Source organism: Suricata suricatta, chromosome 13 (genome assembly GCF_006229205.1).
Source record: "Suricata suricatta isolate VVHF042 chromosome 13, meerkat_22Aug2017_6uvM2_HiC, whole genome shotgun sequence".
Taxonomy (NCBI): domain Eukaryota; kingdom Metazoa; phylum Chordata; class Mammalia; order Carnivora; family Herpestidae; genus Suricata; species Suricata suricatta.
In genome coordinates this window covers 74,545,573-74,573,087 of record NC_043712.1, presented here as the reverse complement: position 1 = coordinate 74,573,087, position 27,515 = coordinate 74,545,573, and the positions used below count along the sequence as shown (strand labels likewise).

Below are 27,515 nucleotides of genomic sequence, written 5' to 3'. Positions count from 1 at the left end.
GCTGCACCAGTTTACATTCCCATCTTCGGCCTTCTTAATGGTTGCATTATGTATTAACTATTCTTATGTATGAAATGTTCGTTCTCTCTGAACATGAAGAGAGAGACCGGTTTTCTCAAAATAAGCAGAGAGCAGCTGTTGATCTGAAAGTATTTAAGGACTGAAGGCTAATCCTTTAGACAAGGGCCAAGCCCCTGGCTGGTTTTCATGGTTTTAAATTATAGACATGTATCCTTTTATGAAAAAATATATATCACCTTTTAGAATTTTATAAGAAAGGACTTTTATTAAGATTCCATTTTGATATAAAAATGCCTTGCTTTCATTGGGGGAGAATATAAAAGGTGTGTGCATAGGGAGGAATTCTTATATGGTATATATGTAACTCTTGGAAGTTCATTCCAGGAAAAATTCAGCTTTCTACACGTTTTAGTTGGTCAGTAGGGTATTGTTATGTGGTCTGTGTGCAGATTTAAGTATATAAAAGCCACATTGCCTACAAGGTACTTAGGATTTGAAATTCATAGAATTGTTATCTTCGTGATTGTATTCTAATTCACGAAAAATCACATGAAGTCAAACTCTCTATATTTTTTCTTTCAGCCAGATGAATTGTACTTCGAGGAGGGTGATATTATCTACATTACTGACATGGTAAGCCCAGCCCATATTTTTTAACACTGCATGTAAACTAAAGATGCATAAAACTATTTTGTGTAGCTGTAATATTGTACATTATTTAGATGTGTGTCTGTATATAAATATCTGCCCCTGAGTTTGTTCATTCTTTTTATATGTATATAGATGTTCTTTAATTTTTTTAAGTCTTTATTTTATTTTGAGAGTGAGCAGGGGAGGGGCAGAGAAAGAGGGAGACACAGAATTGGAAGCAGGCTCCAGGCGCTGAGCTGTCAACACAGAGCCCAAAACAGGACTAGAGCCCATGAACTGTGAGATCATGACCTGAGCCAAAGTTGGAAGCTTAACTGACTGAGCCATCCAGGCGCCCTGATATTCTGATTGTTTAAATGAAAAAGGCATGATAGAATGTCACAGTTTTGCAACCCCCAGGAATCAATGAATCCAGCTAACACTTATCAGTGACTAACATTACAGAAAGAGAGACCACCAGACATTATGTGTCTCCTAATGGAAGACATTAATACTACCTATGAAACAGTCTGGCCCAAAAAAACGGAATCTAAATCTAATTAAGCCTTGAGAACTAATGACCAATTTATGGGTAATATGGGGAACAGAAGAACACATTTTTGATAACACAGGGATGCAACAGGTAAAATCCAGACTGAAACACAGCAGAACAAATAAACCAGTTTCTGGTTTCTTCAACAAGAGTATTATGAAGAAGTGAAAAATAATGGAGGGAGCGGCGCCTAGGTGGCTCAGTCGGTTAAATGTCCGACATCAGCTCAGGTCATGATCTCGTGGTCCATGAGTTCAAGCCCCGTGTCCAGCTGTGTGCTGACAGTTCAGAGCCTGGAGCCAGCGTCAGATTCTGTGTCTCCCTTTCTCTGCCCCTCCCCAGGTTGCTCTCTGTCTCTCTGTCTCTCTCTCTGTTTCTGTCTCTCTCTCAAAAATAACTAAACATTAAAAAAAATTTTTTTTAATGGAGGGAAACCTATAGACTAAAAGAGAAAAAAGAGCAAATCAGTCAGTGGCATTGAATGGCCCTTATTTGGGTTTCCAATTGTACAAAACTGGATCCCAAACTGGAAAATTTGGATCTTGATCTAGATATTTGATGGTTTTGAAATAAATTTTAAGCTGTGATAATATCTTTGGAAAAAAATCCTTATCTTTGAGAAACATGTACTGAACTATGTACATATGAAATAATATAATGTCTACAACTTGTTTCAAAATAATCTGAAGGGGAGGGAAGTTGTGGGTGAAATATATGGAATGATATCAGCCATGAGGAAATAATTTATGCAGGTGGGCGATGAGATTATGTAGGCGTATTATGCTGTTCTTTTCCTTTTTATATGTTTGAATTTTTCCAAAATAAAGTTTCCAAAAGCATAAAGGTGAAATAAAGAGATCTTTAGAAAAAAAATCATGAAGCTGGACAAAAAACTTCTATGGACAGTTTAAACGTAATTGTGTTCTTCCCTTTCATAAGGTCTCTGTGTGATTGTTGAGGCTCTGTGATGGTGTGTATTGTGTTTGCTGCCAGCTGATATGTGTATATTCGTACTTTGATGATAAGAGGTGGACGTCCATAACTAGGGGGCGCTTGATCGGTGTGACGGGCACTGGACTGATGGTCATTTTGTAGAGCAGGTGTACTCTCTAAGCCAAACGGTTTTAAAAGTGATTGAATGGGGGTGCCTGGGTGGCTCAGTTGGTTAAGCCTCCGACTTTGGCTCAGGTCAGATCTTGTGTTCGTGGGTTCGAGCCCCGTGTCAGGCTCTGTGCTGACAGCTAGCTCAGAGCCTGGAGCCTGCTTCTGGTTCTGTGTCTCCTTCTCTCTCTCTGCCCCTCCCCCTCTCATGCTCGCACGCTCTCTCTCTCTCTCTCTCTCTCTCTCTGTATCAAAAATAAATAAAACAAAAAAAAATTTAAAAAAAAAGTGATTGAATGTAAACTGGATTTGGTGCCACTTAACTTAACTCTTCTTTCACTAGAGTGATACCAATTGGTGGAAAGGCACCTGCAAAGGCAAGACTGGACTAATCCCGAGCAACTATGGTAAGCATGGCCGTGGTGGCCTGGCTTTGGGTGTGCTCTCCGCACTACAGTTCTCTGGGTCCTGAGGCTTTTCTGCTCGCTTCTGTGGCTGAAAAATCAGTGGCGTCATTGCCAACGTAGCATGTTTTCTACTCCATGAACCTCTTGTTAATAAAACGGTAATGGACACTGGAGGTACTTGAACTTCATTCTTTGGCTTAAGAAAATGCACTGTAGCACTCTTGATAGAATCCAAGGAATTGTTTAACACCTCTTCTTTATCCAACTCTTAGAATATATCTCCCTCCCTCCCTCCCTCCCTCCCTCCCTTCCTTCCTTCCTTCCTTCCTTCCTTCCTTCCTTCCTTTCTTCCTTTTTCTTTGCTGTTAAACCACATCTCACAGATTTATTTCTTAGCCTAGCCCTTTCTTTTGGGATGAAGTGATCCTGTGCGTTAATTCACAGTTGGGGCAGTTATGTTCATTACCAGGTATCAAGGCAGTTGGAGGGGCTTGAGCAGGGGCTTCGGCCCCTGCCATGAAGCTGATGAGGTTTTGGGGTGGTAGAGGATGGGGTCTGGAACTGATGGCCAAGAAAGAATTCGTGAAGATGTCTCTGGTGCAAACATGGTGATTTTCTTAAAGCACGGGGACAGTACCCACGGGCAGGAAGAGCTGCGCTAGGGTTGTGACGGGTAACTCATTATGTACCCTCAGGTTGGAAGGGGTCAGGGATAGAGTAAGTGTCAAGGAATTTTGGAAGCAAGGTTTCCAGGACCTTGAGGGGCTAGCAGTTGTGAGGGAAATGCCATTTATTACCATTTAATAAAACCTGTCATGAAATCCTTCAGATGCGTATCGGGGAGCCATAAGCTTGGAGTATGACTGCCAGCATAGATCTGGGGCAGTTGAGATAAAGGAAGTAGACTTACAGGATCCTCGAGGTTGGGACAATGTTGGCCCCCAGCAAAGTGTCCTCATGGAGCCAGCTGAGCAACTAGAGGGAGGTCACTCTGCCGGTTTCAAGGACTTGACAAGGGGCTGTAGGCAGTAGGGAATTTAAGTTTTCATTTGCCTTACTTTCCTATATCACCATGGCAAGCATTTAAACCCCTTTCCTTTGGGGGCACCTGGGTGGCTCAGTTGGTTGGGTGTTCGACTTTGTCTCAGGTCATGATCTCGTGATCTGTGAGTTCGAGCCCCGCATCAGGCTCTGTGCTGACAGCTCAGAGCCTGGAGCCTGCTTCAGATTCTGTGTGTCCCTCTCTCTCTGCCCCACCTCTTCTCATGCTCTGTCTCTCTCTGTCAAAAATGAGTAAATGTTTAAAAAAATTAAAAAAAAATAGACCCCTTTCCGTGGTTCTTGGGTAGCTGGCAGTGTCCGAGGAATATCACACAGATCTCATCTGGGGTGGGGGAGGGGTGCTAGCTGGCGCTCTGCCCCTCCGCCTGCCTCGTGCTCCCTCATCAAAGCCACTTCTAGTTGGAACAGGGACAAACAGGCAAATGCACTTATGTAGAAAACAGCAAAGTAAAGTAAAAAGAGCACAGGCTTGGCAAACAGGATTTTAATCCTTTTTCTTCCACTTCTTAATAACAAGAAACTTTAGTGAAGGCACTTAACTGTGTCCTCATCTGTACAATGAGCGATTTGACTGAAATCACTTCCAAGATTCCTTTTGACTTCAGCATTAGATGCCTCCCTAGACCAGTAGGGCTGGCATCAGGCACCAGTTCCAACCACTGGCAGAGGACTCAGAAAATTTCAAGGAGGGTACCACAACGCAAGAGGAGCCGGGGAGGGGGGGCAAGGGACCAATACTCGGACCCCACTTGCCCTGGTCTAAAGGCGATACTATTCTAGGTTTAAAAAGACTTGAGGGGCGCCTGGGAGGCTCAGTCAGTTAAGCGTTGGACTCTGGCTCAGGGCACGATCTCGTAGTTTGTGGGTTCGAGCCCCGCGTCAGACTTTGTGCTGACAACTCAGAGCCTGGAGCCTGTTTTGGATTCTGTGTCTCCCTCTCTCTCTGCCGCTCCCCTGCTCACTTAAATAAACATTAAAACAAACAAACAAAAAAGACTTGACCTAGTTCTACATTCCTCTAACCTTTGAAGCCCCCAGTGTACTTCTACCATGCATTGCATTTCAGCCACCCAGAGACTCTGAGCATGTAGTGCGTTCGTCTGTTGCTTTGGGTCCCCAGTGGCCAAGCGAGTGTCCAGTTACAGCTCTCGAGGGTGGGACGGGGTGGGTCTGAAGTCTGTTTTGAACCACCGTCTTCAGGTGACCACTCCTGCTGATTGTAGGACAACTGCGAACACCCCTTCCTCAGAAGCAAGTAGATGTGCTGATTGCCCTTTGTCAATAAAGGAAACAGACGGTTTCCCCCTCCCGCGTGCCCCCCACATGCACACACACACGAGGAAGTAGGGTGTTTTTACAGAATGTAACACTGAACGTCCAGTGTTCTCTCTCCCACGGTTGTGACCGAGTGTATCACGTACTTGAGCATACTGGGATGCAGGCCACGGACCTGTTTGTTTCTGTTGATGCTTCCACTTAATTGCCACGTTTGTTTCTGTTTATATTTCCACCTAATTGCTGTGGTGGTGCCCTATTGCTTAGCTTGCTTTCATTTCACAGATAATTCGGCCTCTTAAAGCCGGAAACACTGGTTTGCTTTTCTGCTACCTTTTCGATCCGCATCGGGAGGGATGCCGTGTGGCGGGAGGCCCTGGCACTCTGGAAGCTGGGGACTGCGAGTGGCTTCAGTGAGCCATTTGGGCGGCATGCTCACCATTGGGTGTGCACTTTGTGTTTTCCTTCTAGTGGCCGCGCAGGCAGAATCCATTGACAATCCGTTGCACGAAGCTGCAAAAAGAGGTAGGTGTGCTTGTTTTTCATTGGGTATGCAGTGCAGTGTCTGGGAAAACACGCAGATTTTAGTGACATGGTTTGACGTCTTTTTTTTTTTTAATGTTGATTTATTTCTGAGAGAAAGAGAGAGAACGCGTATGAGTGAGCTCAGGTGGGAAGGGTGGGGGGCTGACAGAGGATCTGAAGCAGGCTCAACACTGAGAGCAGAGAGCCCGATGGGAGCCTTGAACTCACAAACTGTGAGATAATGACCTGAGCCAAAGTTGGAGGGTTAACTGACTGAGCCACCCAGGCTCCCCAGATTGACAAATGTCCACACCCACGTAACCAACACCCAGGTCAAGAGCTAGAACATTTCTGCCATCCCAGAGAGTTCCTGCTCCAGTTAACTCCCTGCTTCCCCCAGAGGAAGTCTGTTCTGCCATCACCCTAGAGAGATGAGTGTGATTTTAATTTTTTTTTTTTTTTAGTTTTCTTAAGTAGTCTCTACACCCCAACATGGGGCTCAAACCCACAACCCTGAGATCAGGAGTCACATGCTCGGCCAACTGAGCCAGCCCGGTGCCCCTGTGATTTTAATTTTTAAAATATCAGCCACCAGACACTTCTGAGTACTTTACATTTGCTCAGTGGCAAGCAGAAAGACATCGTTTGTGACTCCCAGGGCTCAGAGTCCGGCAGGAGAGCGATGTGTGTAACAGATCAGACACAATGGTGTCAGAAGCATAACAGTTGAAGTTCCGTTCAAGTTAAACAGGCTCTAGAGGCCAGAATGAGTCACTGGAGGGCAGGAGGGGGGGAGGCTTCTTGGGCACTTAGGAGGGTACTGGTATGGGGCAGGCATGTGGGCTGAGGCTGGAGTTGGGGGGAGGGAGCAACAGGGGTGGGCCTTGTATTTGGGACTCTATTTGTGTTTTTAGTTTTAAAAAATTTTTTTAATGTTTGAGAGAGAGAAAGAGGCACAGTGTGAGCTGGGGAGGTGCGGGGGTCGGGGTGGGGGTGGAGATGAGCGGGGAGGGGCAGAGAGAGAGGGAGACACGGAATCCGAAGCAGGATCCAGGCTCTGAGCTGTCAGCACAGAGCCTGATGTGGGGCTTCAACTCATGAACTGTGAGATCATGACCTTAGCTGAAATCAGGAGTCAGATGCTTAACTGACTGAGTCACCCAGGAGCCCCTAAATAACTGGAATTTAAATAAAAATTTGAAATGAGAAAGAAAGAAAGAACGAAAGAAAGAAAGGATTATTTGTAAATTAGATATTAAGGACATTAGCCAGAGGATTTTAAATTAATAGTTATATTTTAACATATGAGAGCAGCAGCTTTGAGTAGGTTACTTAGTGTTTGTTTTCTTATAAGAACTGAAATTAATATGAATTTAATATGAATATGAGTGCTATCTACTTGTTCTTAGTTTTTTTTTTAATTATTTTATTGTCTTGGGCGCCTGGGTGGCTCAGTCAGTAGAGCGCCTGGGTGGCTCAGTCGGTTAGGCCTCCGACTTCAGCTCAGGTCAGAGCTCACATTCGTGGGTTCGAGCCCCGCGTCGGGCTCTGTGCTCACAGCTAGCTCAGAGCCTGGAGCCTGCTTCCCGTTCTGTGTCTCCCTCTCTCTCTTCCCCTCCCCCTTTCATGCTCTGTCTCTATCTAAAATAAATAAAACATTAAAAAAAATTAAATTATTTTATTGTCTTTTATTTATTTTTTGAGAGAGAGAGAGAGAGAGAGAGAGAGAGTGCAAGCAGGGGAGGGGCAGAGAGAGAGGGAGACACAGAACCTGAAGGAGGCTCCAGGCTCTGAGCTGTCAGCACAGAGCCCAACGCGGGGCTCCAACCCACGAAACTCGAGATCATGACCTGAGTCGAAGCCGGCGCTTAACCAACTAAGCCACCCAGGCGCCCCTGTTCTTAGTTTTGACTGGTGGTTTTCCCCCAAGCTCCAGGATTTCATAAAGGAAAAAATTACATGTATGTGGCTTTTACAGAGTAAGACTACCATACATTGACTCATGTAGGCAGCTCTTCCCATTAACCTACCATTAAAAATTGATGTTGCCCAATCTATTGAGCTTATTTGTTATTTCATCAGTTTTACACACTGTTTAGTGTGTGTGCGTGCCAACCTGTGCACACCATCGATTGAATATTTGTGTCCCTTCAGAATTCAGATGTTGAAACCCAACGCCAATGTGGCAGTGTTTGGAGGTAGGGCCTTCGGCAGGTGGTTAGGTTAGGAGGCCTGTGGCCTCATGCGTGGAACTGGTGGAGACCCCAGAGAGCTCCCTCCCTTTGCTCTCTCAGTGGAAGGGGTGGAAAGACAGAGTGTATGAACCAGGAAGCAGGCTCCTATCAGACACGGAATGTGCTGGCGCCTTCATTCTGGACTTCCCAGAACAGTGACTAATAATTTGTGTCCCTCAAGCCATTCCTACTCTACCTCCCCTCCCCCCGCAAATTGTTGTTAATGCCTTTCATTAATAAGTTGGAAGTGCAAATGTACCATCATGGATACATTACTGAGGAGGTCTTAATTTCAGATTCGCTGACTAATCCATTCTAGATGGAAATGTGTGGAGGATGGAATTGATTTCAAAGCATCACAGAAAACCAGAACCCTCGTCCTTGTGCTTTTCTAAATGTAAAACTTTTTCAGGCAACTTGAGCTGGTTGAGGGAGTGTTTGGACAACCGAGTCGGCGTGAACGGCTTGGACAAAGCCGGGAGCACCGCCCTGTACTGGGCCTGCCACGGGGGCCACAAAGGTAACCGTGTCCCGTTCCTTACCGTCAGCATCCACGCTGCTGAAAGTGTGCTTCAGGCCGGGGAGTGGGCTTTACAGAAAGGGCACAAGAATTAGACTTTTCACATCCTTTAGAACATCGGCCAAGACCTGGCTCCTGGGAGGTCTGGAACGCAGGTAGGATGCTCACTGCATGGACCTCTCTCCCCTGAAAGAGCGGGAGCTTCCTTTCCTCTCGCTCGGGCTTGGAGGGGTTACAGGAAGTCCACAGTCTGCACAAACCCCACTATCTAACCTGACAGAAGAGAGGGGCGGAACGTGATCACCCTAGCTTAGCTCTTCCCAAGACTCGTTTTCATGAGTGACGCAGCTTAACGCATGCGTGGTAGATTCTGGGGAAAGACGGCATTTACATAAGCTCGTGGTTGAGTGGACAAACTTCTCAGTTAGTGATGCGACAAATGGACTTTCTAGATCTGTCTCAGCCTGACCCCAAATCTGCTGCACCCACTCCCCTTCTACCTCCCCCTACAACACACACACAAACACAGCAACCAGGAGAAACAAAGCCCCCAACACATTATGCAGCATAGCCCAAGGAGAGTGTGTGGCTCTTCCCCAAAAGAAACCCATCTCATTTTAGCTAATAAACGCATATTAGCTAAATGAACATAAAGCATAGTGAACATAAAGCTATTTCTGTAATAGTTGCCGTGCGAAAATGCAAAAGCCAAATTATTACAAAACAATTTTTCTCTAGATCTACCTTTAAGGTTCTTGAGTCTTGTATTTATATAAATTTTAACAAATTCATTGTAAGGATTTTTTTTGAAGAGTCTAGATTCTAAAGAATTCTCTCTTCAGATCGTATAAATCTTTCGCCTTTTAAAACGATTGTGCCTAGTCTTGTCAGCCTTCTCTTAACAAAATACCTTTTCTGTCTGAATTTCAGATATAGTGGAAATGCTGTTTACTCAACCAAACATTGAGCTGAACCAACAGGTAAGATCACTCACACGGAGGTCGGTGGTCACTTAACGCCTTGTTCTCGCCTTGTGGCTAAGGGGCATGGAAAGTCCCATCTTCATGTCTTGAACTGACCTTCCCCATTTCCTACAATTTTTAGTAGAAGGAGTTTAAGCACATAGTTAAAAAATTATTGTCATACTGAAGTCCAAATTGTATAAAGCCCAAAATACCTACCATGTTCCTTCCCGTATGTCACTCTCAGCGTTTAGCTCTTAACTCTTGCTGTCATGTTATAAGGAAGATGCTTACCGAGCTGTCCCCCAAGTCGTCATCTTCATAAATGTTTCAGTGTCCCATCTAAAGGTTGAAACTTCTCAGCCGCCCCAAGTCTGATCTGCTAGTGCCCAACCTTGCTCCTCTGGTCTGCCTCACGTATCACGTCATCTGTTTTGTGTGTGTGTGTGTGTGGTTATATTCCTCTATGATGCTTACAAGTGTTATGTCTATTTAAATATTTTAATATTGTTCACTGCCTGTATGACTTCTGTTTCTATACTTCTTGATTTTTATTTCACTGGATTTTTTTTTTTAAGTTTATTCGTTTTGAGAGAGAGAAAGCATGAATGCTGGAAGGGCAGACAGAGAGGAGAGAGCGAGATTCCCAAGCAGGCTCCACACTGTCAGCGCAGAGCCCAGTGCAGGGCTCAAACTCAGAGAGCAGGAGACCTAAGTCAGACACTTAACCGACTGAGCCACCCCTGCATCCCTCGCTGGTTTTTGGTTTTTGTATCTCGTTAAGACTTCCACACTATTTCACATTCTCTTGATATACTTTTTCAAATTGTATTAGAGAACTGTGTTCTTTTTTCTCCCTGGAATGGTACTTCCCGAAGCCCTCTTCCTCATTCTCTGGTCGGAACGACTTGGTCGCTGCTGCCCTTGGCTATCTTCGTGGGAAACCTTACCGTTACCTTGCTCCTGGGCGTGTCTTCACTTTTCTGGATCCTGTGTTTACCTCCTTTTGTTGAAGAACATCCTTGAAGGTTCCTAAGAAAGGGGATCTAGGGATTGGTTATTGGGCTGACAGAATTCTAGGTTGAAAATGATTTTCCTCAGAAGGATTTTTCAGACAAGGCTTTGTGGTACTCTGCTGTTTAGGATTGCTTTGAAGCCATTTCGATTCCCATTCTTCTGTGTGTGATCTGCTTTTCTGTTGCTCAGAATCATGACTGTGTCATCGGTGTTCTAGAACTTCATAATGATGTGCTTCAGTGTGTGTGTCTTCCCATATGTGGACTCTTCAGCCTAAGAAAGATCCTGTTAGCTGTTTCTTTTCTAGTTTTTACTGACCACTGTCTTTATTCTTTGGTTCTGGAATGCCCGCTAGTAGTTAGGTTGGACCTCTTATTGAGTCTCCAGTTATTCTAGGTTTTCTCAGATTTTCTTACTTTTTTTTTAAGCTTATTTACTTTGAGAGAGAGAGAGAGTGTGTGTGTGCAAGGGAGGGGCAGAGAGATACACACACACACACACACACACACACACACACACACACAGAGAATCCCAAGCAGGCTCTGTCCTGTCAGTGTGGAGCCCCACTCGTGGCTTGAACTTACCAACCATGAGATCATGACCAGAGCAGAAATCAAATGTCAGATGCTTACCTGACTGAGCCAACCAGGCACCTCAAGATTTGCTTAGCTTTATGTTTTCTTTTGGTTACCCTTTTAATTCCTTAGTGTCCTGAGTTTTCTATTGCTGTGTGACAAATAACCACAACCTCAGCCGCTTCAAACAGCACGCATTTACCTTATACACTCTGTAGGCCAGATTTCTGGGCATGGCAGAGCAGGGCTCTCTGCTCAGGGTCTCTTGGGCCAGAGTCAAGGTATTGGCCGGATGCAGGTTCTCATCTGGAGCTCAGATCCTATTCCAGGCTCATTCAGGTTGCCGGGAGGATTGAGTTTCTTGCTCCTGCAGTGTTCTGGCCCTCAGCTTTCAGAGATCACCCCCTCCATAGACATTGCACAACATGGCTGTTTGCTTTCTTCCTTAAGGTCAGTAGGTGATTGTGTCTCTGAAGCTATATCTTTGGGAAGGGACCATCTGATTAGGTCAGGCCCACCCAGTATAACCTCCCTTTTGATGAACTCAACATCAGCGGATTAGGAACCTCATCATGGGAGTGATATCCTATTATCTTCATTAGTCTCATACATACTTGAGGGGGAGGAATTATACAGAGGGTGAATCCCCAGGAGGCAGGGATCTTGGGCACCATCTTGGAATTCTGTCTTCTTATAAGCTCTTTTACTCTGATTATTGCCTTTTTTAAATGTTTTTTCTTTTTACTTATTGTTGAGAGAGAGTGGGGAAAGGGCAGAGAGAGGGGGGAAGACAGAGGATCTGAAGCAGGCTCTGCATCAAAAGCAGAGAGCCTGATGCGGGGCTCACGTTCATGAACTGTGAATCATAACCTGAGCCAAAGTCAGACGCTTTTCAACAACTGAGCCACCCAGGTGCCTGCCTGATTATTGCTTTTAAATCGCAACCTTTCTTGTTCCATTATGCTGTATCATGTTATATCTTGAATATATTAATTGTAGCCTCTTATAACATGTCGTGCCATTCACTGTACTGGGTCTTTTCCCTCTGAGATCCATTCGTTTTGTTTTCATCTTTTCATCTTTTCATTAGAGGCTTTTCTCAAAGATGTAGTATCTTCGTCTCTCCATCCGTGTTTAAGGGCGACTGGAAGTTCCGCACGCAGATGGGGTTTACTGGCTGTGGGCTTCTCTGTGGGGGGAAGCGGGAAGGTCCTGGCTGTCGTGCTGGGTTATACCCCGTTGTCAGTGTGACCAGCCTCTCCCTCCTCTCCCTCCTCCACGTGTGGGGCTGTTCACCTTCCCCGGAGAAGTACCTTCCGGCCTCCTGCCTGCGGCGGCTGCTGGTCTGTTTGCTCTGGGACAGCGGGGTCGGTAAAGGCTGCCGAGAGGGGAGTCTTACTGCTCAGGGTGCAGGTTTCTCAGCTCACTTATTGCTTTTAGTTCCTGGTCTTACTGCCACCTTCCCTCGTACCTCTAAGCTCCCTGAGCTTGGAAACCAGCTGCTTAATTTTCCGACAGGGTAATTCTGCTGTCTGTGCTGGGTCGCCCGGCAGCAAGGAGAGAGATGGTGATCTAATTACTTCTTTTTTAAATTTTTTAATGTTTACTTATTTACTTGGAGAGAGAAAGTGTGCACGGGCATGAGCTGGGGAAGAGCAGAGAGAGATGGAGGAGAGAAAATCCCGGGCAGGCTGCATCCTATCAGCACCGAGTCCGACGTGGGCTCAATTCCATGAACCATGAGATCATGGCGTGAGCCAAGATCAAGAGTCGGATGCTCAACCGACTGAGCCACCCGGGCGTCCCCTGATTACTTCTGTAAACACTCTCACCCAGGACTCTTGTTTTCATCGCCTGCATTATGCTTGTTCTGGTGGCTCCGGACAGCGCCGATTCCTAACTCTCGCGAGGTTTGCGGGGGCAGATCTGCTCGCTTCCTCCCGCGTCTCCCGCTGCTCGGCCGGGTCCTCCGTGCTTCCCGTCTCCCCAAATGACTCTTGTCTCATCTCTTGAGTCTCCTTTCTCTCCTGGGAATTTTATGTGACTTCATAACTTGTTCTCATTTTGAGTTTACTTAGAGTAAACCTAAATCCATGTGTGTTTTCAACCCACCGTCTCTTTTTAAAATGCTGCTTTCTCCTTTCTAATCACCCTAGAACAAGTTGGGAGACACAGCCTTGCACGCCGCCGCCTGGAAGGGTTATGCAGATATTGTCCAGCTGCTTCTGGAAAAAGGTAAAGCGGGTGCCTCGTTGGTCTGGCCTTCGCTTATTCTGGAAAAACAGGCTACGTTCAATTACATTATTTGAAATAGCAGGAAGAAACATAGGTCTCGTATTTTGAAACTGGGAATTTAACCACATTCTTCTCATGTATCAGAGAGTTGTTACCATGAGACAAGATGACAGTATTGAGGTGATTCGTGCTAAATTTTTAGTTTTACATAAAAGCTTGGTAAGCTTTAAAATGATAGGCATTACTCTCTGCACGAGTTTATTGTATATTTCTGCAGGAGTAGAGGGTCCTAGAGGAAAGGCATGTGTGTGCACCCCTGCGTACATGCAGAGAAGATCCTGTCTCAGAAAGCTGTAAGGGTCAAGGTGCTGAGGCCCCTGTTCCCAAGGAAGGTCCTGATGGATAGGAAGGAATGCTGTGGCCGTAATGTCCTGCTCGGGTCTGAGCAGGTGCTAGTTGTACAAAGAATGTGAAGATACCTAGAGTCCCTATTTTCATATAAGTCGGAGGGGACAGTGAAATTGTGGACTGCCTATTCATCCATCTGTCACACAAATATGGATTACTCCTCACAGAGGGCTGGGCATAGCTCCCCGCACTGCATCCTGGTCCAGAAGCCTATAATGTAAGAAGCTTGAATCCCAAGGTGTCTCACGGATGCCACTTCGTTAGAGATCCTCGGAGCAATGTTGTGGGATACATGAGAAGAAATGTTATCGACTTAAAGGATGTTGGTGATGTGAATCTCAGGTAGAAAAGATCAGACAGCATGAGAACCACTATAGTGCCCCCTAAGGGTTAAGCTGAAAACTGCGTTGTTTGTGCGGCTGGCCACACAGGCCCCTGAGCCCATGAAATGAGCAGTCTGGACCGAGATGTGCCGTCAGTGTCAAAGGCACATCAAATTTCAAAGACTTAGGGGAAAAAAGATGTACAGTATCACAGTAACTTTTATGTTGGGTATATGATAAAGTGGTGACGTTTTGGATCTACTGTGTTAAATAAAATATTATTAAAATGATTTCCACCTTTTGAAAATATGGCCACCAGAAAACTTAAAATGATACATATGACTCACATTGTATTTCTCTTGAGTAGCACAGATCGAGAGGGACACAGGAAATGGTCATTTCTTCTCTTGCCTTGCTGGCTCTGAACGTTTCCTGTCCTCACAGAAATCACGTATATGGGTTCTAATGTGTAATTTAATGTGAGATATGATCATTCACAGAGCCTTCAACCCTCTGGAATTTTCCCCTGTAGCCCAATGAGAGAATGAGGTTTCCACAGACCCTCAGCTGTGGGTAGATCCAAGTCACATGAGAGAGATTTTTATACACCATCGCCATATTCCTAATTAAACAAACCATGCTTTCTCGACTCAGTATTTTTGTGCCTTTGAGTTTCATTACACTTATTTTTTTGTTTCCTGAAGAGGATGAGACAAGAAGGAAATGGCACTCTCCTGTTCTGTGGCAGAAAGTGTAAATTGGTAAAGCTTCTCAGAAAGCAATCAGACAGTAGCGAGCAGAATTAAAAATAAACATAGCTTTCTAGTCCAGCATCACTTCTGGGAAATACTTCAGAAAGCTGGTGTTCAAGGAGATTTACAGCAATATTGTTTGTGATAAAGGAACAAACAGCATAAGTGCCCCTCAGTAGGGAAAGAGGAGGGTTATTAAATAAATATTGGAATGTCCACAAAATTGACTACTTACAAATGTTTAAATGGATTGAGTTATACGTCTGTGTACTACTGAGGAATGAGTACCATTCTATATTGCTACGTTAAAAAAAATCAGTTTACAGGGGGCCCCTGGGTGGCTCAGTCGGTAGAGTGTCTGACTTCAGCTCAGGTCATGATGTCACAGTTCATGGGTTTGAGCCTCGAGTTGGGCTCTGTGCTGACAGCTCAGAGCCTGGAGCCTGCTTCGGATTCTGTGTGTCCCTCTCTCTCTGACCCTCCCCTGCTCATGATCTGTCTCTCTCTGTCTCTCAAAAATAAATAAGTGTTAAAAATTTTTTAATCAGTTTACAGACCGTAACGTGGTGGAGTTTTGCATGTATATCCGTAGACATCCGGGAGTGCATTTCTGCACCTGGGGAAGGCGGGGCCTGGTACCCACGTGCTGGGAATGGTTTTCTCGGGACAAGATGGAAGATGAGGCAGGGAGGGGTTAGTCGGGGGACGAGAAATGGGACGTATGCGTTTTGCTCAACATACTTCTCTACCTTTAAAGCTTTAACAATGAAGATGTACCCCTGAATTCTGATGTAATTTTTATCACAATGAAGACCAGGACAGTAAGAAAGTAGAAGACGTGCTGTGGGAACGGTGGATTGCCCCTAGGTTTTCTCGTGTTACTCTTCTGCTAATCTGCACAAGAGTATCCTTGCAGATATGAAATACTAATCCCCACAGGCGCACCCCACTTAGTCTTCTCTCAAGAAGCAAAGGGTGTGTTAAATTAATCTCTAACAACTTGTGCCAAGGCACATTGGAGCCCACCTGACTTGGGATGCACCTCGGGGACAATGAAGTCCTCACTGAAAAGTCCCATGCGGCATTCTGAGGATTTGGAGGGAAAGGCTCGATTTCAGTTGTGCCTAATCATCAGGGACGCAGCAGCAGCAAGCGCCCTGGTGGAAGGAGCCCAGCTGTCCTTTGACTGTTTTGAGAAAGCTTACTTCGGGGCCAGAATGGTTCTCTTAGTTTGGCCAAAAGTGATTCATTTTGGTGGAAGGAAGATTGTCTGCTACTCCAGATTCTTCAAAAACACCTGATTTGCTTTTCTTGTGTTGGGGAAGGTGCAAGAACAGACTTAAGAAACAACGAGAAGAAGCTGGCCCTGGACATGGCTACTAATGCGGCTTGTGCGTCTCTCCTGAAAAAGAAACTGGGAACAGGTATTTGGCTTCAATCCTTCTTTCTCCTCTCACACTGTCACGACTGATGTTTATCATCGTAGAATTGGGGAAAAGTTTTCTTTGTAAGCTTTTCATGTGGTTCTGAAGTTAGGTTTTATATCCTGGGTCTGATTTGGGACATTCAACATCGAAGAATACCTTCATGTAAACACACTGAAGAGACTTGGGCCTTCTGGTACCTTCTGTATGTCTCCTTTGTTCATTGCAATCCGATTGAATCACTAGCTTTCCATTAGAGCCCTTATCAGAGAACCCAGGTTCCGGATATGGTTCTGCCAGAGATTGTCTCTAAATGTTGACTTTTCCATTAAGCACTGAAGAGCTCCATAATTCTATTTTATTTCTATTTAAACAAGAGTATCAGTAAACTACAATCAGAATTATTCTAGACTTGGTAACCAATTTGATGTGTATTTACAGACCATGGGGTGGTTTTTAAAGGTAGAGTTTAGGTATACATTCTTAGATATAAAACTATCTATCCGTGTGAGAGATTAGGTTTGAAAGAAAAAAAAAAGGAAAGAAGGGTCCTTGTGGTTGTTTCGAAAAGGTGTTAAAGAAAAGGTGTGAAACCTGCTTGCACTGTTCATGATTACTATTCAGAAACCGGCTGTTTATTGGACTTGTTTGTACATAACGTACTGAATGCCTCCCCCTAAAAGAAATTCTGGGGGGCAGTGTGCTTCACCCCTCTTTTTCCTCCCCTATCTCTCCGTTTCATCCACTATCAGCCTCCTGGCCCATGAGGAATCCTGAGGGAGGAAAAACAAAATACAAGATGTTTTTGGTTGGAGGGGACATCCAGTCTTTCACCCACCTCGCTTCTCTAGCCTTAGTCTACTTTAATCTTGTGTTTGGCACTTTACTACCACTTTGGAGTATAAGCCAATGATCTATACGTCTTGTCCACCATTTTCTAGAATGGAACTAGTACAATGGAGAAGGCGCTTTTTATGTCTTCAGTGAGTGTGGCCACTCATCATTCCAACCCTTTTTAGTATTGCTTTTTAGAGTCTAAAGTTTAGCCTGGGGCCGCCTGGGTGGCTCAGTCGGTTAGGCCTCCGACTTCGGCTCAGGTCAGATCTCACGTTCTTGGGTTCGTGCCCCGCGTCAGGCTCTGTGCTGACAGCTGGTTCAGAGCCTGGAGCCTGCTTCTGGTTCTGTGTCTCCTTCTCTCTCTGCCCCTCCCCCTCTCATGCTCTGTCTCTCTCTGTATCAAAAATAAATAAAACATTAAAAAATAATAAAAAAAATTAAAAAAAAAAAATAAAGTTTAGCTTGGTCCGTGTTGGTGGAGAATCACCAGAACAACTTCTGAGACATCTCCAGTGCAGAGGCGCAGTGCGTTTTTGTTTCTGTTTTAACCCGAGGGTGTTGTCACTCTCTGAGCTTGTGGAGTGAGGCGCTGATTTCTGTTTTCCTCATATGAGTCACGTTTCTGTTCGTTTCTGAATGCTTAGAAAGCTGCTCTCTTCCTTAAGTCCCCTTTGTTTTCTCAGAAGAGGCAGCGTTATCCTGTCCCATATCCCTGTTCCAGCGGAAGCAACAAAATAAAGGCAGACCTCTGGTTTCCTGCTTTAGTTCATCAAAAATAGCAAACAGTCCTCCGCTTCGTGACTCGCCAAGGGAGCTGCCCAGAATTATCCTCCGCGCCTGTCACCAAATTCCCACCATAGCCCTGCTAACGAGTCTGCTCTTCCTTTTGTTCTTTACTCCAGATACGTCTTTGTTCCAGATTCTTCTTTTAACTTCAGTTCAGATGTAGTGTAAACCACTGAGCAGCTTGGGTTCCTTAGTTATTTCAGCCGTGAATGCTCACTAGCAGAGCTGGTGTTTCTTGAAAGTAATTACTCACACATAGATGGGTTGAGGGAGCGTCTGCTGAGTGAGCGGGAAAGTATGTACCAGCCCAGTGGTGCCTCCCCAGCTACGTGTTGATTGGGAAGCCGTATATGCAGCCATGTGGGAGAGATGCTTTCACTTGGCACGCGCCTCCTCCTTCCTGCTGCCTTGGTTGGGTCAGGAAGTAGGACTATGGCCCAACTTCCTTTTTCTGCCACTGACTTCCTGTTGTTCGATGGGTACCTTCAGAGTGTCCTGAGCGAGTAAGTTTTCTTCGGAGCTGGAGGTATCAGAGTCTCACGTATATTATGAGCTTGATCCTCATAGGTAAGGAGAATGCCACACTTGCCCAGACCCCAGAGAGCTTTTCCCAGAAGCCTCCATCAGAGCACAGAGAGCTGGGGAAGGCGGGTCTCTGTAGATCAGCCTTTGCAGAACAGGGCTCTCTTCTTCTCTGTTCACACTAAGTGTCCTAGGTCTACTCTCCTGAATGTGTAACTGTTCAATAGTGGACTCGTTAATGAGGTCGTCTTAGGGCCTGGCACACAGAGGCAAGAAATGAATTTTCACGTTACCCTTTTCTCTCTTTCTTCTCACTTTATTCCCTCAATCGCCCAGTAAAAAGTTTGAATTCGTATTGTGATCTGAGTTGGAATAGGAGTTGAATATTGGGCCATATAGCTAATTGCCAGCATGAACTCGACACTGGAAAAAGGATATTCTGAAGCTGTTTTCCACTTTTAGAAGCACGTCTTGGATTTTTTTTTTTTTTTTAAGAAAAAGAGTGCACTAGCTGGGGGGAGGAGCAGAGAAAAAGAGAGAGAGAGGAACTCTTAGGCTCCACACTCAGCACGAAGCCGATGTGGGCCTCCATCCCACAACCCTGGGATCGTGACCTGAGCCGAAATCAGTAGTCAGCCGACTGAGCCACCCAGGCGCCCCTCATTTTGGATTTTTTAATGAGAAAAAACAAGTACCCATGAAGGGTAACTTTGGGACATGTGTGTGGGGCCAAGGTTCAGCCCCACTTTGATGATTCAACACTTTAAATTCCTTTTCCAGTTTTCACAAATTGGAGTATAATTTATATTAAGTAAAGTATATAAATCCTAAGTTAACATCTTGATTTTTTTTTTAAACTGTGCTTACACCTCTTTGCCACAACCCAGATCAAGGCGGGGAACGTTTTCCATACCCTGAAAGCCCCTCCACGTCACCTCCTCTCTCACCGTAGTCTAGTTTTGCCTGTGCTTGAACTTGATATAAATGGTACCAAACAGTATGTACTTCCTTGTGTCTAACTTCTTTTCACTTAATGCTGTGTCTGTGAGATTCATCCAGATTACTGTGTCTGGCTTTCCACCCTTTATTGTTTGTTTGTTTGTCTTGGAATTGATTTGGAATGTGCAAATTCAGGTCAGTGACACTGAGGAGAAATGGAAGTCTGTTAGGGGGGAAGGGGGAGATGTGTCGTTAGGAGATACATCACCGCGATGGTCACGGCCAAAGGTGGGCTATGAAGAGAGAGAGCTCCTCAGCACCTGACCATATGAGAAGTTTCCAGAGAAACTGTGCCTGGGAGCAATCCATAAAAGGAAGGAAGGAGAAGGAATTTGTTTTCCTGGCTCATTCCTGTCTCTTGATTTCCATTTGGTAAGAGTTTGCACCATGGCGAGCCGTTTTCTCTTCTTGCTAACAGGAGAAATGGGGTTGAATTAAGCGCTGAAGTACCTGTTGGGGGACCAAGACTCTCTCAGATCGGCAAAACATAGGAGCAAAGTAGAGTAGGAAAGAGCTTTGCTATTGTCTGTTTGTCTTTAGCTTAAGAAGATGAAAAGTTTATAGCCCGTCCTGAAGCGTGTGGGCGTATGTGGGATAGAACAAAGTATATTCCTCCCAGGTCTCCGGAACATCTCATAAGAGAATACAGACAACCGGGAGCTTTCTAGTAGTTTGTAAGCTCGTGTGAAATCATTCAACGCTGCCTCTGTTCTGCTTATATCCACTTGTTTGAATCCTTCCTTCTCGTCTAAGATAAACCCATTCCTGCCTCCCTTGTACCAACTCTCTCTTGTCTCCTGTTTTTTTCTCTATATTTTCCTAAATTTGTATAGATAATGACTGTGAAAAACTGCAGTATCATTAGCATACCTAAAATTAATAATTCCTTCATATCATCAAATATCTTGTCATTGTCCAGATTTACCATTGTTTCTCATACATGTTTGTATACACTTTGTTTACTTTCTTATCTATTTATTTATTTACAGTTTTTTTCCTAATGCTTTATTTTTGAGAAAGAGAGAGACAGAGCATGAGCAGAGGAGGGGCAGAGAGAGAGGGAGACACAGAATCGGAAGCAGGCTCCAGGCTCTGCACTGTCAGCACAGAGCCTGATGCGGGGCTCAAACCCATGAATGAGATCATGACCTGAGCTGAAGTTGGACACTTAACCGACTGAGCCACCCAGGCGCCCCTATTTATTTATACTTTAAGTCAGAGTCTAAATAAGGTCTCAGGTTCTGATTGGTAGATAACATATCCTAAATCACTATTTTCTTTCCCTCTCCTCTTTCCTTCTTATTTTAGTCTGGCAATTTATTTATTAAAGAAGCAGGGTCAGTTCTCCTGAATTTTCCCCAGTCTGAGCTGCACATATGCATTCCCAGGTGTTTGACATGCTCCTGTTTCCTCTGTAATTTTGTCACTTGGTGTTAGATCTGGAGGTTTGACTAGATTCTGCGTTTTATCTGCCTGTGAAAGGGTAGAAGGAAGAATGCTTCACGGAGAAAGCTGTGTTCTTTCGTAAGAGACACACGGTATCAGTGTGGTCACTCATCCTGTGATGTTCGCTTTCACCGATGGTCATGTCCAGACCCACCAGTTCACTAACAGTTGTGAAATGGTGATACTCCACTTCTGTCCTGTCTCAGTTATCAACTGGAACATTCTATAAAAAAAATTTCCCTTCATCCACGGTTTCATGACTCCAAGGAATAGTTTGTATAGTTGGGGAAGAGTAAAGTCTTGATTTTCGTGCTTTATTTATGAGTTTTCAAAATAATGTGCTGATTCCTTATCATTCTCTAAAGAGGACCAGTGAGTTCTCTTGGAAGTGTGCTGAAATATAGGCTGTGTTTCAATCCACTGTATTTAGTATATCTATTGATAGCTCCTCTCTGGCTAGTGGGAGGCTCTTCAGGTTGGATTGTGAGCCTTTTTAACATGATGCTCCACGAGAGCATCCTTGTTTTATGGTATGACAAGAGGGTCCAGGTCCTTCTTTTACATTTTCTGCCCCACACTTGGAATGAGTCATATCTCCAGTGAGCATGGGAATATCGTATTTAGAGACCACGATAACATGCCCAGAGTTCATGTTGAGCTCTGACATGCATGCATTTCAGTTTGATCCCTGAAAGTATACCCCTTGTAAACTGTTTCTTATAGGTATTTAACTAGACAATCGATTAGGTAAACAGTTAAAGATCAAATGCCTTTATCTGAACCCTGCTCAAGCTTGTTGTCACATATTGGTAGGGTTCAGCTCTTTCTGTTTCAGACTTTTGTTTGTTTGTTTGTTTGTTTTTTAATTTCATTCCTTTACCTCGGAGCGTACTTTATTTATTTATTTATCTGCACTTTGAAAAATGAAACTGAAGCTTCTGTGTTTTCATTCTCTTTCTTTTCCCTTTTTTCCCTTCGTCAGTTATCTTTCTACCCAGTGATGTTGCCTTCAGGTAAGGCTGCAGGCTGTCGACTGACTGAAGCCTCGTGTGCATTTGTCATTGGGAGAGGAGGTTGGAAGAGTGAGGGGCTTCTGGTGTGTTCATGCCTGTCTTGGCACATGTGGCTGGTTGCATTTCATGCAGGATAGATGAATGGTACCTTTGCACTACATGCTTCACTTTTCTGCATGTCCAAGGGACGTGCAGACAGCTGTGTTTGTCAGCCTCTGTGACAGCAGGAATTGAACAGTCAGGCAGGAAAGCAAAAGTTGAAAAAGATCCTAGGGGGAAGTACAGTCCCCAGGTCTGAGGAAAGATTACGATTTGTTGAGGTATCAGGAGCTTTGAAAGCGAAAACAAAATGTGAGCAGTCTGTAATTTTTCCCTTTTGCCTTCCCGCCATTCCTTCTAGATGCTGTTCGAACATTAAGCAATGCCGAGGACTATCTTGATGACGAAGACTCGGATTAATTCCCTTCTGGAGCCTTGAGATCTAAAACTTCTATCGCCTTTGCCATTCCAAAACCCTTGTCTTTGCCAGAAGAGTGTTGGTAACTGTTTTTTGGTTGTTATTGGTTTGTTTTTGTTTTTGTTTTTGTTTTTTTTGAAGTCTATACGAACACGGAAGTATTGCACTGTGTTTGAATAGCACATGTAAATGGGTAGGTTCTCACCTTCAGTTTGCCAATAAGTGACTGGATATTTTGCTGTATAAAGTACATTTTTGTTCATCAGAGTAGAACAAGAAGAGATTATTTCTATTTATCAAGCTAAAGGAATTTTAAGAATTTTTTTTCTTTAAAAAAAATCTGATTTTTTTTTTTTTTTTTTAGTTAAAGTTCTTTACCTCAAGGATTGACATATTTTGAATGGATTTTTCTTTCAAGGGGAAAATGCTTGTTATGATAATGAACCAAAAGACTTAGTAGAAAATCGTCAGGTATTCTGACAAAAATAAACATTTTAAGAGACTGTATTCCTTTTGTCGGTTTTTGTGGTATCACTCTTTGCCGGTAAATAAAGCTTTTTATATTTAGGTAAAGGCTGATTTTATTTTTTAAGTTGTTTTGTACAATACTATTATGATTCCTTTGTGTTAATAAAGGATATATATAAAATATATAAAGTTGAACAGATATTTGGCTATTATGATTCCTTTAACACAAAGGAATCATAATAGCCAAATATCTGTTCAACTTTATATATTTGCTTCAATTAAAGTCCATGATCATTGAGAAGATATATTTATAATGAAGTATGTGACAGTCATTGTTAGACTTTTAGTTTTATCTCTAAGGTTATATTTAGTACAGAGAAATTCAGCAGCTCATTATAGTCTGCTGAAGGTCTGAAAGATTAAAAAAATAGATTTCCTTGTCATGGAAGATGTTACAGTTTTCTATAACGGAGTAGCCAGGAGGCATGAAATTTTCTGTATTTAGTTTTCCACTATGATAGCATTTGTTTTCCCAGGGCATGGCTCAAGCTCGCAAAAACTCAGCTTCTTTTCCTAAAACATCAATCCGTATTGCAGGGAGCCCTCCGTACGGACTACTGAAAGACACTTGATTTGAGATTCTAATTTTGTATCAAGGTGGAGGTGACATCGAAAATGACATGGCCGTTGGCATTTGCCTCGCTTCCTGGCCCCGGATCCAAAAGTGTATTTTGCAAGAAGACCTTGATGCTATTTCAAAAAACACGTTGGTGAAGAGAAGGAAATGTTTGAGAAAGGAAGTGGGTTAGCTCAGGAAATGAATAACTGCTGTGAGAGTTTTCTGTCTCTCTGTGACTGTTCGGTCTTTTCTCTCTGTGGGTGCCTCGACGAGGAGTATCCTGAGATGCCGCTTCCAGGTCTTTCTAATCCCCCAACCAAATTTTATTAGAAAGAAATCTGTATCAGTGGTGAAAGCAAAGGATGAGCACAAAATCTAAAATTAACAAAAAAGGGTACTTTATCTTAAAAAAATAGGTTTACTAAATTTGAGGTAAGCAGTTGTATTTCTTCATAAGTGTAAACCTGAAGATACAAAATCCTTGTTGAAATTAAATCTGTTCCCCCCAGAACCTTTAAGGGTTCATACTTTAAAATAGGGTTTGTGGCGGGGGAGGGGCACGCCTGGCTGGCTCAGTCAGTGGAACGTGTAACTCTTGATCTTGGGGTTGTGAGTTTGAGCCCCATGTTGGGTGTAGAGATTGCTTACAAATAAGATCTTTGAGATGACTAAAATAAAATACGGGGCTTGTGCCTTAACAAAAAGTTTTTGGAAATTTCTAAATTTTTATTATATACTTTGGGCCTGGGGTGATCAGGATAGATGCCAGTTAAACACTTAATTTTTTAACATGGACAGAGGTGATACAGTTTGTGTGAATATACATAATGCTGGGGGAAAATGCTCTGTGCTTGATGTAGGCATATTATTTATGTATTTAAGGAAAAGAATAGTGAGTGGCTTCACTGTCATTGCTTTTAACATTATGGACCTTATGGCGATTCTAGAAAGTTGGCCAAGCAGAGTTTTGTGGGGGTTGGGGTTGGACCTCGGTTTATGCCGTGAGTTTCTGGTGAGACCAAAATGGACAGCGCATTTAGTCGTGTTTGAGGCTTCATGAGAAAACTTATTTTTATTCAGCCTAGCCGTTCTGAGCGTTTTCAGAGACTGTTTAATGCTGAACTCAGCGACAAAAATCAGTTCTAAGAACTTGTCACCACTCTGATTCTGTGTGGAGAAGAACTTTGATTATGTTCTGGAAATGACTTTGGAGGGTTTGCTGTCACGTGAGCTTTCTGACGGTCCCTGCGGCCCGAACTCCTCCCCAGCCCGCTGCACGCTTTAGATAGAGAAATGTCTTCTAGCCCTCTGGGCTGTGAAATAGATAAGCTTTCGGCCCAGGAGCCTCTTGCAGAGAACGGTTTTTATCAATTTCCCATTTTACTTTCCTTTCTGGGACTGGTCGGTAGCAAATGATTTGTTGTTGAGCTGCCAGGCGTTACGTTGGTCAATTTCTGTATTTCTCTGGTGAGCACCCCCATTGTCTTGTTGTTTTCAATAGAGCGTCCCCGTTGTCACCCAGAAGGAAATCAATGTTGAGCAGAGTAGTACTGACCTGATTTTTTTCTTGATCCTAAAAGCCAAATTGGAAATGATGCTGAAAATGAAATCTCAGATAATTTTAGATAGAAAAAAGTGAAAATGTTCCAAATGAGCTTTCTTCATAACTGTTTTTATTGTGCACAATTTCTGATTTACTGCAATTTCTTCTTCTTGTGGGCCCTGTACTTCTCGTTTTTGTAAATGATGATTTCTGATAGGCTATATGGAGCCCAGTGTTTATATCAGCTTTTCTTTTGGCTGTGATTTTGTGCTTATTCTCCTGAATTTTATGCTGTAAATATGTCTGTAGCAGTAATCCATAGGCAGCCGCACATCGTACAGCCAAACATCGAAGTGTCTGATGACTGAAAGTTGTGGTTTTGGTGGGAGAAGTATTGCAGAAGACTGTGTTCTCCCTATTTGAACTGAAAGTACAGCTTCGGTGAAGTTTTCTTAAGTGAAGGAAAAAATTGCAGACCACAAAGTTATGGTTGCTTTCTCCTTATTTCTTAATAACAAGCCTTTACATCTGCCCGTCCCTTAAAAGGACATGAAATTAAATAAAACTACTGTTTATTAAGTGCCACCCCTGCCAGTTCCTATGCCAGCAGTTTTGTAGACATGAGGTCATTTACATGATCTTTACAGCAACCTCGGGCGGTGAACACTGATGCTCTTTTTACAGAAAAGCTGAGGTTTGCAGAAGTTAAGTAATTAGTTCAAGGTCACACTGCTTGAAGGGGGAAGTGCAGGTCTGGCTGACTCCTGAGCTAATGCACCTGCCGCCTGGTGCATCGGGCCCACAATGCCATTCTCGGTTGGCCAGAAAAATAATGCAGAAACAAGCCAGCTCCTTGATGTTACATCAAGCTCTGGATGTAACATCTAATTAATTCAACATATTTGCTAATTTACCTAAATGTGTTATTTAAACCAACCTTAAGTGCTTTTTAAAAAAATGTTTCTTTACTTTTGAGAGAGAGAGAGAGAGAGAGAGAGAGAGAGAGACAAAGCGTGAGGGGGGAAAGGGGCAGCAAGAGGGAGGGAGACACAGAATGTGAAGCAGGCTCCAGGCTCTGACTGACATGTCAGCACAGAGTCTGATGTAGGGCTCGAACTCAGGAACTGTGAGATCGTGACCTGAGTCGAAGTTGGATGCTTTACCAACGACCCACCCAGGTACCCCAACTATCTTTATGACTTTTGCCTACTCAAATACCTCATACAAGTGAAATCATACAGTACTTGTCTCTTTTAAGATTGGCTTATTTGTAGAATTGTCTTTTTTTTAAATTTTTTTTTAATGTTTTATTTATTTTTGACACAGAGAGAGACAGAGCATGAGAGGGGGAGGGGCAGGGAGAGAAGGAGACACAGAACCAGAAGCAGGCTCCAGGCTCTGAGCTAGCTGTCAGCACAGAGCCTGATGCGGGGCTCGAACCCACAAACGTGAGATCTGACCTGAGCCGAAGTCGGAGGCTTAACCGACTGAGCCACCCAGGCGTCCCTAGAATTATCTTTTTGAGAGAGAGAGAAAGAGAGAGCAGGGAAAAGGCAGAGGCAGAGGGAGAGAGAGAATCTGAAGCAGGCTCTGCACTGTCAGCACAGAGCTTGTTGTGGGCTCCATCCTGTGAACCATTAGATCAGAACCTGAGCTGAAAACAAGAGTTGGATGGGGGCGCCTGGGTGGCTCAGTCGGTTAAGCGTCCAACTTCGGCTCAGGTCAGATCTCACCTTCGTGGGTTTGAGCCCCACGTCAGGCTTTGTGCTGACAGCTAGCTCAGAGCCTGGAGCCTGCTTCTGGTTCTGTGTCTCCCTCTCTCTCTGCCCCTCCCCCTCTTATGCTCTGTCTCTCTCTGTATCGAAAATAAATAAAACATTAAAAAAAAAAAAGAGTTGGATGCTCAACCCACTGAGCCACCCAGGTGCTCCCCACTTTTGTTTTTTAAATAAAGGATTTTCCCTCCCCCCGCCCCCGAGCAATTTTGGCAATACTTTTTGATTCCCAGTACCCTGAAGAAGTACATAACGAACACGTTTCCAAATTTTCCTCTCTCTGCACAGACTATAAAGAAATGCCAAAGAAGGAAAGACTCAATTAGTAGCCAATCACCTTGCTCTGAGCCTGCACTGCTCCCTTCAATATTTCCCTCAGTCGGTCCGACAGCTCCTCACATATTTCCGTGTAGCCATAAAAGAAATGTGTGTGAGAAGGGTCAGCGGATGTTTTCTTACCCAAGTCTGGGAGCTCGCCATGGACATGCAGGTCGCCTCCCACTCTCCAGGCAGTTCTGCTGATGTCATCTGCCAGCAGCCATCTGCTTGGGGTTCCCATCAGGCTCCGCCTTCTACCTACACTTGAACTATCGCCAGTGGGGGCTGGAGTGAGGTTAGGTTTCTGGCGGTGACTGCAAAAGAAAATCGAAGAAATCCGGAAGTAGGAGTCGGAGAGCCCAGAGGGAGTAGGAAGGAACATGGAAGAAGAGACAAAGGAGAAAAGAGACCGCGCAGCAAAGGAAACCCAGTGAGCTTTTCTAAGTTACACATCGTTCTGATGGGGAATTGCTTCAAGAAGTGGCGAAGAGTGCAGACTTTGAGGTGGAACTCTCTGGAGTCAGGTCTGGCTGTGCCACTCCTTGCTGACTGACCTTGGACAGATTACCTAAAACATTCATATTCATTTGCCGGAACTGGGTTAAGTAAAAGTACCTGTTGCTTGACGTTAAAGAGGATGAAACCAAGTGACCTCGTAAATGACTTGAGCTAGTGCCTGGCAGAGTGATCGCTTCACAAATGTTGGCT

At 44.1% G+C, this 27,515-nt stretch overlaps 1 protein-coding gene across 1 annotated transcript in view; it reads left to right on the top strand.

Moving 5' to 3' along the window:
- The window catches only part of OSTF1 (osteoclast stimulating factor 1), a 57,411-nt gene extending 34,760 nt beyond the window's left edge, over positions 1-22,651 (top strand). Inside the window, exons 3-10 of the mRNA XM_029920318.1 lie at positions 604-654; positions 2,649-2,712; positions 5,521-5,574; positions 8,221-8,328; positions 9,259-9,308; positions 13,039-13,117; positions 15,926-16,024; positions 22,028-22,651. Of these exons, the coding sequence (XP_029776178.1) occupies positions 604-654; positions 2,649-2,712; positions 5,521-5,574; positions 8,221-8,328; positions 9,259-9,308; positions 13,039-13,117; positions 15,926-16,024; positions 22,028-22,086 (564 nt within the window). The 3' untranslated portion in view covers positions 22,087-22,651. The remainder of the gene's footprint in view (positions 1-603; positions 655-2,648; positions 2,713-5,520; positions 5,575-8,220; positions 8,329-9,258; positions 9,309-13,038; positions 13,118-15,925; positions 16,025-22,027) is intronic.
- The last annotated feature ends 4,864 nt before the right edge of the window (positions 22,652-27,515 follow it).